The sequence below is a fragment of the Aotus nancymaae genome, unplaced genomic scaffold, assembly GCF_030222135.1.
Source record: "Aotus nancymaae isolate 86718 unplaced genomic scaffold, 86718_ANA_hifiasm-v0.15.2.pri h1tg000040l, whole genome shotgun sequence".
NCBI lineage: Eukaryota > Metazoa > Chordata > Mammalia > Primates > Aotidae > Aotus > Aotus nancymaae.
The window spans coordinates 123,142,819-123,159,274 of record NW_026988454.1 but is presented as its reverse complement, the minus strand read 5'-3'; the positions used below and the strand labels follow the sequence as shown (position 1 = coordinate 123,159,274).

The 16,456-nt window shown below is 38.2% G+C and overlaps 1 protein-coding gene across 1 annotated transcript in view; it reads left to right on the top strand.

Annotated features, from left to right (window-relative positions):
- The window catches only part of DNAH8 (dynein axonemal heavy chain 8), a 338,863-nt gene that overhangs the window by 175,008 nt on the left and 147,399 nt on the right, over positions 1-16,456 (top strand). Inside the window, exons 45-52 of the mRNA XM_064360442.1 lie at positions 1,777-1,863; positions 1,959-2,066; positions 2,882-3,016; positions 5,168-5,329; positions 7,287-7,533; positions 7,655-7,896; positions 7,985-8,125; positions 10,544-10,781. Coding sequence (XP_064216512.1) covers positions 1,777-1,863; positions 1,959-2,066; positions 2,882-3,016; positions 5,168-5,329; positions 7,287-7,533; positions 7,655-7,896; positions 7,985-8,125; positions 10,544-10,781 — 1,360 coding nt within the window. The remainder of the gene's footprint in view (positions 1-1,776; positions 1,864-1,958; positions 2,067-2,881; positions 3,017-5,167; positions 5,330-7,286; positions 7,534-7,654; positions 7,897-7,984; positions 8,126-10,543; positions 10,782-16,456) is intronic.

Genomic DNA, 16,456 nt, shown 5'->3' with positions numbered 1-16,456 from the left:
TATAGCTACAATAGCTCTCTGAAGTGGGTGTTATATAGCTGACTTACTTGAGGCTCAGTGAGACTTAAAAACTTCCTAGGTCACCCAGCCAGTAAGATAAAGAAGTTATTGTCTCTCTAACATCAAAATCTGACTGCTTAACCTCCACACTTGGTTTTTCTTTGACACGAATAAAAGGAAATGACTTAAAATTTCTATAATAATTTAACAAGGTCCTATACCAAAGAACTGTAACAAATTCAGTTACTATGTGATGAAGGGTGAGCTTTGAGATTCAGTGTTGTAAAGATAGAAAACCAAGGGCATGAATAAACAGGAGTTTTTTTGCTTTTATGTGTTACCAGTTTTAAAGCTTTTATGTGTTTTCCATAAAGTTAAATCTCGAAGTTGCAAGATAACACAAAGCACTCTGAATTTTTAAATGTCCCCATGGATAGAGATGATAAATTATAGGAAGCAAAATCAGAAAGAATTCTGATATGCTTTATTATAAGCAAACATCCAGTAAAGCAGTTAGGGGGAAATACGAATAATCTGGAAGTATTGGTTATAACTCAGGAAGTAGGATGAAGAAATGTACTCAGTGTGAAACTATGGTCTAGAATTTAGAAAAAAAGCTTAACATGCTCCCTGGATTAAGAGTAATATTGGAAATAGCAATTAGATATTGCATTAAGCTGTAAATAACTGAAACCTAAAAAATGTTGTAGTTTAACATATAAGGATTTATTCTCTAAGATCCTTTTATGGTTCTACTCCATGTGAATTTCATCTTCAAGGTCAACTTTTGACCCAAGACGCTACAGAAAGCATCTCTCTTGTGTTGCAGCCAACTGACTGAGTCAACTCCCTTCAAACAAACAACAAGGATATTTCAATACAGTGTGTGCCCCTTTGCATCTCTCAGTGTAAAATTTAAGCTGCAAGGCAGGCTGGGAAATGTAGTTTTTAATCTAGGTGTTGATGTACCCAGCTTGCAAGTGGGCTTCTGTGTCTAAGGAAGGATAAGCGGAATATTGAGAGGTAGCACCAATCTCTGTATTTCCAGCCCCTAGCAAGGTACCTGGCCTATTGACAGTGCCCAGTAAATGGTCAGGGACTGAAGGTTTTTAACAAACTTGCCTAAAATAACTCATCCCTGTTGGCCTTACTTGTCTTTGAATCCCCACCTTTCCCTTTGAGACTTGAGTCTGACCTATCTTCAACCTGTTGCTTCTTAGGAGGCCTTCATTTCCTGTCAGCCTCTACTTTTGTCCTTTTCAGTGTTTTTCCCAGCATTCCCATCTTTATTTCCCCTCACTTTCATGGTTTTTTGTTAGCCAAAGAGCTCTATAACTATAACTGCAAAGAATAATTGAAGAGATGGAATACGAAAAGTGCCCAAGTAAGCTTATCAGTATAAAATCCTGAGTTTTTTTCCCTTCTTTCATTAACACACTTTAGACCATAATCAGGTATTTATTCAGTTATCTCTTTGATTATTTCATGTTCTTTTCTATTTTTTAAGCCAGTAGACACACAGATACTTAATTTTTGCCACACAAAATTGTGTGTGACTGTATTAATATAATGAAAATGGAAATGTATAAAAGGGCATATGAATATTAATAAATATGTATGGTCCAATACACATTGTTTTGAGAAAACAAGAAGATTTTATGAATCTAATATTTTTCAATACCATCTTAAAATCTGAATTAGGGGTTTGAAATATATTTGTATTCAGAAATGATTATTGTATCAACAATTAAAAATTAAACATATTTTAACTTTTAGAACCCTGGATATGCTGGGCGCCAGGAACTACCAGAAAACTTAAAAATCCAGTTTAGAACTGTTGCTATGATGGTTCCTGATAGACAGGTATGTACCAGGATTTAAAAGCATAATGTATTTTATGTTCTTTACTTGTTTTTCACTAAAGTTGTTGAAAAAAATCTCACTCTATTAATTTTCAGATCATTATGCGAGTTAAACTTGCAAGCTGTGGTTTTCTTGAAAATGTTATCTTGGCTCAAAAATTTTATGTTCTTTACAAACTCTGTGAAGAGCAACTTACTAAACAGGTAACTTTATAGGTCTTCTTTCCCCACCAGCAATAGAATTTGGTTTTTTGCTTTGTAATTTTCCCTTGATAAATGCTCATCGGTGAGTTAAAATCTCATTGACTCTTTCCTAGAATGTTTTAGAATTTGACCTATTGGTTGTGTATTTTTAAAGCCTTTTTATTTTGAAATAATTGTAGATTCACAGGAAGTTGCAAAGGAATGTACAGGGAGGTGTGCACCCTTCATCTTGCCTTGCCCGCTGTTGACATCTTGTAACTACAGCACAATAACAAAATCAGAAATGGACACTGAAGCAGTCCACAGAGTTTGTTACGGTTTCACCAGTTATACATGCACTGGTGTGTATATGTAGTTGTATGGAATATGTAAGATACGGCTCTGTTCCATCACCATGAGGTTCCCGCATGCTATGTCTTTATAGCCACACCCACCTCTCTCCCAAATCCCTAACCCATTCACCTTTTCTCCATGTCTAGAATTTCATTACAAGAATGTTATGTAAACATAATCACATAGTGTGTAACCTCTTGGTTATGCATTTAAAACGTATTGTTTGTTGCTTGGACTGTATCGGACTGTATTATTCTCAAAAGATATTTAAGGTGTCAATATTTGATCATACAGCTTGGATTTTCCCATGGAATGATCATATTTCAGTCAGAGGAAAGTTGAGCTAATAAACCTTTGCAGCTTAGCCACCCCAAAACTATGGCATAAAAGTACCAGAATCGACCTACATGCCTAGAGTGAGCTGTGAGTCTATGTTTAGTTTTTCAATTAAACCATCTTTTTGCCCTCTTCTCCCATCTTAGGTTCATTATGACTTTGGGTTGAGAAATATTCTATCTGTATTAAGGACTCTTGGATCTCAAAAAAGAGCCAGACCAGAAGATAGTGAATTAAGCACTGTCATGAGAGGACTAAGAGATATGAACCTTTCTAAACTGGTATCTTCTTTGAATTCTCTACTTTTCCAAAAATTTTGACGTGGTTTCTTTCTATTTGGTGGACAAGTGGGGGTAGGCTGACGTTGAGCTATGAGCACTAATAATTACAGGGATAATGGGCAAAGCTACCACTGTGCTTCCAGAAGAAGGCAAAAGACCCCATGACTCTGTGTGACCAACAGGGACTATAAGGGCCTCCTTTTATCAGTTGTGTGCAGGTGAACCAGGTCATCAGTGGGCCCCAGCTCCAAGATTCAACCTAGTTCTCTACCATTATTCACAAAGTGACACAAATTCTTAGCATAAGAATCTGGATTCCCAGGGAACCATGAGAACTTTTTGCTTTCTCTGTATGTGACTAGCTTATCTCAGATATATCTCTCCCAAAACATAAACTCCGTTTCTGTTTTCCAAAACCACATTGAAAATTTGCTGCGGAGAGCATGCTACTTTCATGCTTGTCACAGTTACAGCCCGGTTGGTTTTTTTTTTTTCTTTGAAACAGAGTCTCACTTTGTCTCCCAGGCTGGAGTGCAGTGGTACAATCTTGGCTCACTGCAACCTCCACCTTCCAGGCTCAAGCTATACTCCTGTCTCAGCCTCCCGAGTAGCTGGGACTACCAGTGTGCACCACCATGCCTGGCTAATTTTTGTACTGTTTTGTAGAGATAGGGTTTTGACATGTCACCCAGGCTGATCTCCAACTCCTGGATGCAAATGATCCACACCCCCATCAGCCTCCCAAAGTGCTGAGATTACAGGCATGAGCCACCACGCCCAGCCCAGCCAGGTTGTTTTGAACTAGCTGATGAACAGGTTCATGTCGCATGTAAGGATTTCTGCATGCCAGATATTGTGCCCATGCCATGGGTGTACAAGGTTAAAGAAGAAATGGTTCTTGGGAAGCTACATTCTCATTACAAAAGTAACATCTGTGGAGTTCGTTACTATTACAAAGTCTTTCCAGGTGTATTCTTGTTTGAACCTCACAGCAATTCTCTGGCATCTGGATGCCTAGTCTGCTTATTGTCATTTCACTTGCTGGGAACGGAGACTGAGAGGTTGTAGGATTCCCCCATAATCACCATCAGCTGAGAAGCTGGGACAAAAATGTGTAAGATTTTCTGATGCCAAATCCACTGATCCTGGCAGTATACCTCACTGCCTGTATGACCAACATGGACTGTAGGGACAGTATTTTTGAAATTCCTAGACAAGTATTCAGGAAAGCATCACAAATCCCTGGAGAGTAAAGAGAAGTCATAAGGGGCCAGATGTTGGGAACAGGGCAATCTATGTATTAAAGACATTGCAAATAAGGGTTGGAGTCAGTGTACTCAAACCTACTGCTTATAAGAAAGGCTCAGAAGACTGCCCTGATGGAGTTCTCCAGCCATTGTTGGATGAAATCATGTAGGGTTATGGGTATTTTCCCAATTTAAATAAAATATTGGTAATTTAATCTCATAGGGTTGGAACTACAAATTATCATTTTTAAGGTTAATGCAAATGCCACTCTGTGAGAAGCAGAGCATTTATGTGATAAAGTAATGAGGTCGTACTTTGGAACAATAGACTGGGACAAGATTGTAGAACACATTGAATGGGAAGGAACTTTGGGTACAATGTGGATTCAGTGGTGATTGTATTAGTCTGTTCTCATGCTGCTAATAAAGACATAATTTATGAAGGAAAAAGTTTTAATGGACTCACAGTTCCACATCCCTTGGGAGGCCTCACAATCATGCCAGAAGGCGAATGAAAAGCAAAGTCACATCTTACATGGTGGCAGGCAAGAGAACATATTCGGGGTAACTCCCCTTTATAAAACCATCAGATCTTGTGAGACTTATTTACTATCATGTGAAGAGCCTGGAAAGACCCGCCCACATGATTCAATTAAGCCTCACTGGGTCCCTCCCAAGACAGGTGGGAGTTATGAGGGCTACAATTCAAGATGATATTTGGGTGGGCACACAGCCAAACCATATCAGTGATATTCCAGAGAAAGTACTAGAGAATACAAGCCTGATTAGGGGAGTAATAAATGGTTCTCTGGGCATGAAGTGATAAGTGCTATGCACATTTCAGCTAGTTGATAAATGTTTATTGACTGAATGAGTAAATTTATTTTAAACTATGCCACCTTAGGTTGATGAAGATGAACCCCTATTCCTCAGCTTAATCAATGACCTGTTTCCAGGACTGCAACTGGATAGTAGTACTTATGAGGAACTGCAAGCCGCAGTAGCTAACCAAGTTCAGATAGAAGGTTTGATTAACCATCCACCCTGGAACCTGAAACTTGTACAGGTAAAGACATTTTAATCTATTATCAGTAAAATGACAAGTATGTGTTAAATATTTCTATCTGAAGAGAAGAACTAATGGTTAGTCTTACTTGATGTAAATGTTAAATTAAAACACCACATATACATCATTGCAAAAAAGAATACTCAGGGGGATGTGGTGGTCCTAGGAAGATAGTATGGATTTACCCTGCCTCGCAGTAATCAAGCAGTAATTTACTGCAGTTGTTACTTACACCTGCTGACAATGTTGGAATGAACGGTTATGAAAACTCTAAGGGAATGGAACAACTTAGCTGGCTTCTTGTGCCAATCTGGCAGTATTGACCACAGCTGGGTGCCTCAGTGGGGCGCAGAGCCTGAGGAATCCGGGAGTGCTACTTTGCTCCTGCTTTGGGTGGACATGCTATATCCTTCACCTATACTAAAACCTGAGCCTTTTGACTGTATACGTTGGTGTCTTTCTGTTGATTACATTTCACCCCTGTGACAACCATCCAACCACTTGATTGGATTACCAGGAGAATCAAGAACTTGTAGCAGAGACACAGGATTAAATCTCTATGAGCTTGATGATTTGGGAGTATTTTCCAGGGCTTTTGGAAAATTAAGGAGCTGAAATTGTGGACATTGTTAAAAACTGCATATGAAATATTAATCTAACAATTCTTATTTTAACTTGTTGTTCTTGCCAGATTATAAGATGTACGCATATCTGAGACACATCCAAATCTGACAAAGAAATATGTGCATGGGAGAAGTCTTTTTCATCATTCATGTACTAGAAACTAAGTGTTAAAAAAAAATTCTGGGAAACATGATTTTATATGTGATATGCATACAGTATACTGAGTTCTAAAATTCTTGCCATCTCAATGGGTGGTGACTAGAATTTTGGGTTCTTTGTTGATGTCAATAACATTGCTCTTGAACACGTCAGGAACGGTGCCTCTGTTGCTTTTAAACTCTAGTTTACAATGGTAATACATTTCTATTCAAAATGTTAGGAGAATTACTCATTCTATCTCTCTGATCAGCTGTCAGACCTTCAACTTCTTATTTTTTATCAAGAAAACTACAGACAGGATGTATAACAGCAGCTGTCCATGCTCTTAGAATGTCTCCTTGAGTCTCTTTTACCATTTCCACGTGTCCCTTGCCCAGCTTCTGTGTGGTTTTGCTTCTCACAGCAAAAGGAGGACTGGAGCCACTTTGTTGGCAGGCACAAAGAGTAGGTGCTGCAAGGGAGTTTATTTCACACCCACCCCAAATCAGCCTCTCTAAGAGTTGTTGGGTGATGGAGTAGGAAAGTCAAGCTCGCCTTGTTCCAGGTGGAGCAATCTTTGAGGAGTAAGTTACACTCCAGTCTCCCGTGGGATCAGGCTCAAGTCTGCCCTCTACAGGGCTTTGTCCTCAATCACACCTTCTTCCCATTCCTGTCCTGCTTTCCTCTTCTCTTATTGGTTTCTCCTGGGAGCACGCACGCGCACGGGAATCCTCATTCAAGATGTACTTCTGGGGAATTAGAAGGCCCCTGTGAAACTGGGATCTTCACTGTGATGCTCTGCGTTGCTGCTTTCCATCACTAAGGGGCGATATCATCACATTGGATGCCGAGAAAGTTTGCGCATGGAAAAACTGCTGGTTATAGACCAGCATACCAAAACCACAGGAAATCATCATCACGCAAGAAGCAAAAACTAGACCCTGAATTAATTATTTCCAAAATGTAATTCAGGCTCTACATTGTCATTACTTTATCACTTATATCATTTTATAACGTGGTGCTAATTTGCTATGCACCTCTAGTAAAACAAAGAACACTTTTTACAACTTAAAAATAGTGAACTAGTTACTTTAATGAAGAGCTTATTTAAAGCCTTTAAACTTCAGGTAACTGCTATGAATATCAACAACAGACTCATAAATTACATTTGTTAATTTACTGGTTAATTGTATAGTTATATGAGACATCTCTGGTACGGCATGGCTTGATGACTCTGGGGCCCAGTGGTTCTGGAAAGACAACTGTAATAACGATTCTGATGAAGGCGCAAACGGAATGCGGAAGGCCTCATAGAGAAATGCGAATGAATCCAAAAGCCATTACTGCGCCTCAGATGTTTGGCAGACTGGACGCGGCTACCAATGACTGGACAGATGGAATTTTTTCTACTCTGTGGAGAAAAACACTAAAAGCTAAAAAAGGTGTGCACAAACCCTCCTTTGTGATCTTTTTTTTTCCCTGCCAGCTTATGAAGACAGTATTTGTTGATTGCTTCGTTTTAATCATTTGCAGATGAAAAGTGATTGTTTCAATTATTTGCAGGTGAAAACATTTTCCTCATTTTAGATGGTCCTGTGGATGCCATCTGGATTGAGAACTTAAATTCTGTGTTGGATGATAATAAAACTCTGACGTTAGCTAATGGTGATCGAATTCCCATGGCCCCTAGTTGTAAGCTTCTGTTTGAAGTCCACAATATTGAGAACGCGTCTCCTGCCACAGTTTCTAGGATGGGCATGGTCTATATCAGCAGCTCTGCTCTCAGCTGGAGGCCAATATTACAGGTGGGGCAGAGAGATGGGTAGAAGAACCTTCAGGGTCTCTCCGTGTTTCACTTTCTTAATAAACAGAGATTCTGTTTCTTCGCTGCAGGCATGGTTGAAGAAACGCACTGCACAGGAAGCTGCTGTATTCCACACACTGTATGAGAAAGCCTTTGAAGATACATACACATACATGAAACTAAGTCTCAATCCCAAAATGCAGCTCTTGGAGTGCAACTATATTGTGCAAGTAAGATCTTTTTTTTTTTTTTTTTACTAGATTTTGATTTTTTTTTCACTCAGTTGCAGTTTACAGCCATCTGAAATAGGAAGTTCAGATAGTCCCTAAGAATCATTTGATAATGTGGCTGTTAAAGCTCTGAGAATTTTGATTCCTATTAAAGATCTTCTTAATGATCTTACTGTTTTCACTATTATTTTCACTTCCCAGAGGGATGTTGTCAGAGGAAGGGGAATGAACTGTCTTTCCCACTGTCAGGTTTAGTGACCTGTCCCAGAGGGTGGGTCTAATAATGACAGTCAATGAAATAATTAATTAAAGTAAATTTTTAAATAAAAAACAACACGCACACACAAATACTGGAATACTGGTTTAAAGTAAATTTTAAAATACACACACACACACAGACACACACACACACACACACATACACACTGGAATACTGGTTCCATCCCAACAGTAGAAAATGATTTCATTGGCTGGGTGTGATGGCTCACAACTGTAATCCCAGCACTTTGGGAGGCCAAGATGGGTGGATTGATTGAGCTCAGGAGTTCAAGATCAGCTATGAGCAATGCAGAGAAACCCTGTTTCTACAAAATTCAGCCGGGTGTAGTGGTGAGTGCCTGTACTCCCAGCTACTCGGGAGGCTGAGGTGGGAGGATCACTTGAACCTGGAAGTTCAAGTTTGCAATAAGCCAAGATCATACCACTGCATTCCAGCAGGGGTGACAGAGTGAGACCCTGTCTTAAAAAATAAAATAAAATAAAATAAAATAAAATTAGATAGCTTCATGAAAAAGAACAGCAAGGCCTGTTGCAATCAAGAAAACTTGGGAGGCAATCTTGGCTTTGCATATTTAGCATATAACAGATAAGGAAAACCTTTACATAAAATTTATCTGACAAGTAATTTGTAGCATTATTTTCCCCTTCCTTCCTTTCTCCTTCCTTCTTTCCTCTCTTTCTCCCTTCTGTCCTCTTTTTCTTTCTATCTGTTCCTTTCTTCCTTCCTTCCTCCCTTCCCTTCCTCTCTTTATTTTCTTCCCTCCCTTCTTTCTTTCTTCTCCTCTCTCCCTCCTTTCTTCCTCTCCCTCTTTCTCTCTCTTTCTTTCTCTTTCTTTCTTTCCTTCCTTCCTTTTCTTTCCTCCACTTCCTTCCTGCCTTCCTCCCTCCCTCTCTCTCTCCCTCTTTTTTTCTTTCTCTCTCTCTTTTTCTTTCTTTCTCTTCTTTTGACAAGGTCTTGCTCTGTTGCCCAGGCTGGAGTTCAGTGGTGCAATCAATCATAACTCATTGCAACCTTGAAGTCCTGGGCTCAAGCTATCCTTCTGCCTCAGCCTTTGCAGTTGCTGGGGCTACAGGCACACACCTCCATGCCCAGCTAATTTTTGGATTTTTTTTGTAGAGACAGGGTCTCCCTATGTTGCCCAGGTTGGTCTAGGCTCCTGGACTCAGGCAGTCCTTCTGCCTCAGCCTCTCAAAGTGCTAGGATTGTAGGCATGAGCCACCATGCCCAGCCAGCATTCCTTTTTTTTCCTATTCAGTTTTCCTTGTTAGTCTTTGGGTTAAAATAGAACTAATCATAGCTCTTCAAGGGCTCTCCTAATCCTGGTCTATAGGTGATCTCTCCTTAGACATTCTAGAGCTTTGATTCTCAGTTAAGAGATGTCAGTCATTTGTGGGTAGATTAGGAACAATATATAAGGCCCAAATCAGTGAATTATATAGTAATTACTTTAAAATGCATAAGAAAATATTTTATTTTGAAATAATTTTGTTTCCAAAGACCAAGCATGTCTTACTGTAGTTTTCTTTCTGATGCTGTAGGGCATTGGCACACTTTTTCTTTAAGGGCCAGATAGTATTAATAAATATTTTGTACAACTCTTTGTCTCAGGCACAAAAGCAGCTAGAGACAATGCGTAGGTGAATGAGTGTGACTGTGCATCAATAAAACTTTATTGACCAAACATTTTGAATGAGTGTGACTGTACTGCAATAAAACTTCATTTACCAAACATTTTGCTAAGTCCTGCAAAATGTTACAAAGAAATAGAATCTTCGATCTCGAAAATTTGGATAACCAAACTTTAGAAGAACCAGTAGCTACCTTAGCTGCTAACATCCAGTCTAGGCCTTTTGCTTTCCCAGTAGGAAACTGAGACTCAGGTCAGTGGCATGAGCTGGGGGTAGAAATCACACTAGCAGATTTCCAGTTCACCCTCCTTTCTGCTAGACCATGCTGACTGTCTAATGCAGGATAGCCTTTTTTTATATGCTGTTGGCTGAGGACAGTGATCAAGCAATAGCCTGAGACATATCTGTTTTCTTCTGTCTTCCTTTCTCCTTTTTAATTTAATTATTATTTACAATTTTTTATTTTCAAAATTTTAATTAAAAAATTTATTTTGTTTAAAACATTTTCAGTCTCTCAATCTTCTGGAAGGGTTAATTCCCTCTAAAGAAGAAGGTGGTGTTTCCTGTGTTGAGCATCTTCATAAATTATTTGTGTTTGGCCTGATGTGGAGTTTAGGAGCCCTTCTGGAACTGGAAAGCAGAGAAAAGCTGGAAGCCTTCTTACGGCAGCATGAAAGCAAGTTGGACTTACCAGAAATACCTAAAGGCTCAAATCAAACCATGTATGAGTTTTATGTTACTGATTATGGTAAGCCCACTGAATTATACCTTAAATGAAATGAATTTTTTTTTTCAAATGAGAAAAATATAAGCTTTCATAAACTGTTCTGTGAGGGGATATTAAAATAATTAAGAAAAAGGCTTGCATTTGAAAGAGAGTGGAATTTTGCATGTTAGTTGTGCCAGAAACTGGTATTGAGACTCTTGACTTCTCCTTTTGGAGTAGCCTCGGTAAAATCTGGCATAAATAAATTAGTCATACCTTGTACATCATCTACTTTCTAATGTTGGAAGAGGAAAGGTAGCAGCATGGAGAACACAGATTCTTCATGATCCAAAGCATGCTAATATACAGAGCAGATCAGCCCCACCCTTCCCTGTTGGAAATGCTGGAATGAGTAGACATGAACGTAGCAGATTCGTCAAGGTCCAGCGCTGTCACCTTAGCCCCCCAGCCTTCCACGCATGGCCGAGCCCAGTTCACTGCTCCTTAAAAGCAATGCCCTTGAATTTGGTGCTTTTGTCCAGAGCCCAGGCCCCAATTCTTCTAAGTTCCAAAGAGGAAAAAATATGTTTCCTAAAAACTATAATTACCTCTGGTTCTTCCTAAAAACTCAAAAACAGCAATGGTTGTTTGTTTGTTTTAATGAATAAACTGAAGGATAAATAGAGCAGGAGAGTAGACAGCAATAACAAAATTTTGAAAGCAAGAAAGCAGAAAGGTAAGTGGCAGTCGATTTAGCACACTGGCAGTGGGAAGAGTTGAGAAACAACTGAGAAGTGCACATCACAGGACCTTCAAAGGGCTCCGGAAGTGGAAACTGGGGTGAAGGTTGAGCTAAAAACCACAGGGCTGGTTGTAAGTCTGTTGAAGAAAAAGACCCCCTGGGCCGCTTTCCAAAGCCCTGCTGCCAGACAATTGGCCTTCCCCACACTGGCAAGACTAAATAAAGAGTTACTGTTTGAATAGTATAAAATAGAGGGTTTCCTAGACTTGGGGGACACCAAGCACATTTAAGGGTGGGAGAGTCATACTAAAACTGGGGATTAAGTGGAAATTTGTGTTTGAAAGGGACTGAAATAAATAAACTTTTTCAGCAGGTCATCTTTAACCAGAATGGCCAATAATTTTATTACATGTGTTAGATGCTGCTAAAGCTTTGAGATGGCAAACGGGAACTCCAACTCAAAATGCAAACTAACTTAAAGGAATCTTTAAATCTAGTTATGCGCTCCCTTAGAATCCAGAGCCAAGCTCTCCACAGAGCTGCCTTCTGAGCAGCACAGAGTTGTATCCTGTTTGAAGGCCCAGATTGCCTCCCTCTGAGCACCTTGTCCTTATTTAGAGCCCAGGCCCCAAGTTACAGAGAGTGAAATCCATCAACAGCAATTTTCCAACCGTGGTTGGAAAAATGGTTAGGGGATTGAGATGGCATCTAATAAGGATGCCAATAAGATAATTACCTTTCTCTGTGCCATCAAAAATATACACTGCTACATTTCTTAAAGAGCAGTCCACTGATGTTTGTGGCATTTTCTTCCAAGTAGCTAGAACTGGTTCCATAAGTTTAGACAATGGTGTTTTCTTATATTTAATGGCGGTGTTAACAAAAGGTTGATAACAATCTAGACTCATATTCCTTCTTCAGGATGGTCCTGTAATGTTTTGTTGACTAAAATATTGCGGGGTTGTAGGCATTCAATCTTGCCACTCTAGATAACTACTTCTGATGAAATTCATTTGCCTGAGCATTTGTGGCCATGAAATGAACTAAGATAGTACATACTTAGTGGTTATTTAGGGCTCTAACGTGTCCACTCCAGATGACTTCTAGCCAATCCTTTCTTAGCTCATTCTTCATCCATCCTTTTTATTTTTTCATGGATGTTAACATCTTTGGAGAAGATGTTATTTTAGATTTAAAATTAAATAAGGAGACTTATACTTCCAGACAAGATGGCATAATAAGGACTGGGTTCAACCTCTTATATTAGAAAGATAGAAAACTAGACAGAATGTGTAAAACATTTTTTTTCAGACATTGGACAAGAGGCAGCACAGGACTGAAATCTTGGGGGGAAGTGTAACAAGATGATTGCGCTAGTTTACTGCATGGATGCAGTTTGAAGCAGCAGCTCAGGGAGGGGAAGAAGATCAAACAGAATTGGCTGTCTCACCAAAATTTGGAGGCAGAGGTTGATTTGAGGCCAAGGTGGCTGGAATTTTCAGGGCAGAGCACCAGAGAGAGGAGGAATCTGCATAGAGAGGAAGCTTCAGAGAACAACAGAAATGGAGAGACAAATCCACAATTATAGTAAAGGTGTCAATATTCTGAATAACTGATAGAGCAAGTAGACAAAATTAGTAGTATATGCAAGATTTTAATGACACTATCAATACCCCTAATTCAAAATTATAGAATGCTCCAGCCCAAAATAGCAGAATATACATTCTTTTCAAGTACACATTAAACAGTTACCAAAATATTCTGGGTCATATAATAATTTTCAATAGGGAGAATTTACAGCACTTTATGTCTGTATTAGAAAAGAAGAAAGGTCTCAAAACAATGATTTCAACTTCTTCCTTAATAAGTTAAAAAAAGAAGAGCAAATTAAACCCAAGTAAGCAGAAGAAAGAACAATGATCAAAGCAGAAATCAATGAAACAGAAAATAGAACAGCAACAGAAAAAAATCAGTGAAACCAAAACATGGATCTGAAAAGATCAATCAAATAAATCTCTTATTAGAGACATCAGACCAAAGAGAAGACATACACAACCATAGTCTAGGATGAAAGAGAGAACATCACTACAGACCCCACAAACATTAAAAACATGAAGTGAGTATTAGAAACAACTTTACAAAAACATATTTGACAATGTAGATGAAATGGACACATTCCTTGAAAGATATAAACTACCAAACATTATCAAGAAGAACTAGATATTGTGCAGCATGGTGAATAAAGTTAATAACAATGTGTTGTACATTTCAAAATTGCTAAGAGAGTAAATTTCAAATATTTTCAACACAAAAGATGACAAGCATTTGAGGTGATCGATATGTTGATTTGCTTGTAATAATTCCACGTTGTATCCATAAACCATAACATTATTTTGCTCCTCCTAAATATATATAATTATAATTTTTCAATTTACAATAAAATTTAAAAAGAAGAAATATATATCCTAAATAGCCCTATATCTACTAAAGAAATTGAATTTGTAGTTAAAAAACCTTCCCACAAAGAAAAACTCCAGGCTCAGATGATTTTATCGGTGAATTCTACCAAATATTTAAGGAAGAAATAATACGAACTGTGCACAAACTCTTCCAAAAGATATAAAACATACACTAGGAAGAAACACTTCCCAACCCATTGCATATGGACAGTGTTACCCTGATACCAAAACCAGAGAAAGATATTCCAAGAAAAAAAAACACAGACCAATATTCCTCAGGAACATTGACACAAATTTTTAAATAAAATTATAAGAAATCTAGTACTATACAAAAAGGCTAACATATGAAGTCCAACTGTGGCTTTTATTCTAGAAATGGAAGATCAACATTCAAAAACTGATCAATTTAATCTTCTATATTAGACTAAAAACTAAATAAGCTATAAACAATCACCTTAATGAATGAAGAAAAGCATTTGGCAAAATTTAACTCTCTTTTGCGATAAAATAGGAACTTTGTTATTGGGACAAAGAACATCTGCAAAAAACCTAAGGCTAATGTTATACATAATGGTAAACCACTGAATACATCCTTCCCAAGATCAGGAACAAAACAAGGTTGTCTTTCTTACCTCTATTCAACTTCATTTCTATTCAACACTTACTAGAAATTCAACAGTGCAATGGGGGGAAAAATTAAGTGTCTATAGATTAGAAAAGAACAAGTAAAGTTCTCTTTATTTGCAGATGACATGACCATCTGTGGAATCTTCAAAAAGTTATTAGAACCACTAAAGGAGTTTAGAAGGTCACCGGACAAAAGGGCCATATAGTATGATAAGTTATATTTCTATATGCTCACAACAAAAATTGAAAATTGAAGTTTAAAAACATCAGTTAAAATAGAATCCAAGGCTAGGCATGGTGGTTTATACCTATAATCCCAGAACTTTGGGATGCCAAGGGGGGCGGCTCACCTGAGGTCAGGAGTTTAAGACCAATCTGGCCAACATGGTAAAACCCCATCTCTGCTAAAAAAAACATAAAAGAATTAGCTAGGCATTGTGGTGCACTCCTGTAATCCCAGCTACTCAGGAGGCTGAGGCACGAGAATTGCTTGAACCAGGAGGTGGAGGTTGCAGTGAGCTGAGAGTGTGCCACTGCACTCCAGCCTGGGAGGCAGAGTGAGACTCTGTCTTAAAAATAAATAAAAATAGAATCTAAAAGAGAATACTTAGGAGTAAATTTAATAAAATATGTGTACGATCCATACACTAAAACTGTAAAACTACACTGAGAGAAATTAAAGAAGGCCTAAATAAGGGGACAGATCTTATTTAAACATTATTTAAAGATTGTTTTGCTATTTTAAATAGCAAAATCTAGCCAGTACAATGGGGGAAATATCTCTTTTTCTATTTAAAAGTCACTCTTAAGAAATTGAAAAGTCCAACCACAGACTGTAAAGAACTATTTGAAACATATATATCTGATAAAAAAAAAAGTTATCCAGAATATGTTAAGAACTCTTATAATCCAATAACTATCAATAGGCAACCAATCTAAATTTTAAAATGGGTGGGAAATTTCAAATGATACTTCACTAAATAAGATATATAAAAGGTGAAGAAAGCATGTGAAAGATATTCAACATCATTGGTCATCAGGGAAATGCAAATTAAAACCATAATGGAGGCCTGGTGCAGTGACTCACTCCTGTAATCCCAGCACCTTGGGAGGCCAAGGTGGACAGATCACTTGAAGTCAGCAGTTTGACACCAGTCTGGTCAACATGGTGAAACCTTGTCTCTACTAAAAACACAAAAACTAGCCAGGCATGGTGGCGGGTGCCTATAATCCCATCTACTCGGGAGGTTGAGGCAGGAAAATCACTTGAACCCGGAGGCAGAGACTGCAGTAAGCCGAGATGGCACCACTACACTCCAGCCTGGGCCGCAGAGCCAGACCTTGTCTCAAAAAAACAAAAACAAAAACAAAAAATCCGCACAATAGGATATCATCACACAGCCACTGGAATGTCTACAGTTTTTTAACTGTATTATTAACCTTTTTAGGTTAATAATGCCAAATATTGGCGAGGTAATAGAGCATCCAGAGCTCTCATATGCTATAAAATGGCACAGCCACTTTGGAAAAGAGTTTGGCAGAGTTTTAGAAGTTAAACATACTTATTTTTGCTTACTTTATCAAGAAAACATGAAATTGAGGTTATTACTCCAATGATGAATATTTGGTTTGCCAATATCAAGTGTGTGCTCTCTTTCCATGCATTCTGTGTACACAGTAACTTTTTGGCATAATTCTGAATCATTGTATATTCTTTTTGAAGACATTTAAAATAGAGGCTAAACTTATCAATGAAAGTAATTCAATCTGAATGACAGTGGTAGGAATAACACTAATACAATTTGTCTAGCAACAGCAATGGTATGGTACTGTAGATTGTAAGGAACATCCAGAGATGCTAAAATGTAAATAAATTTTGAAATCAATTT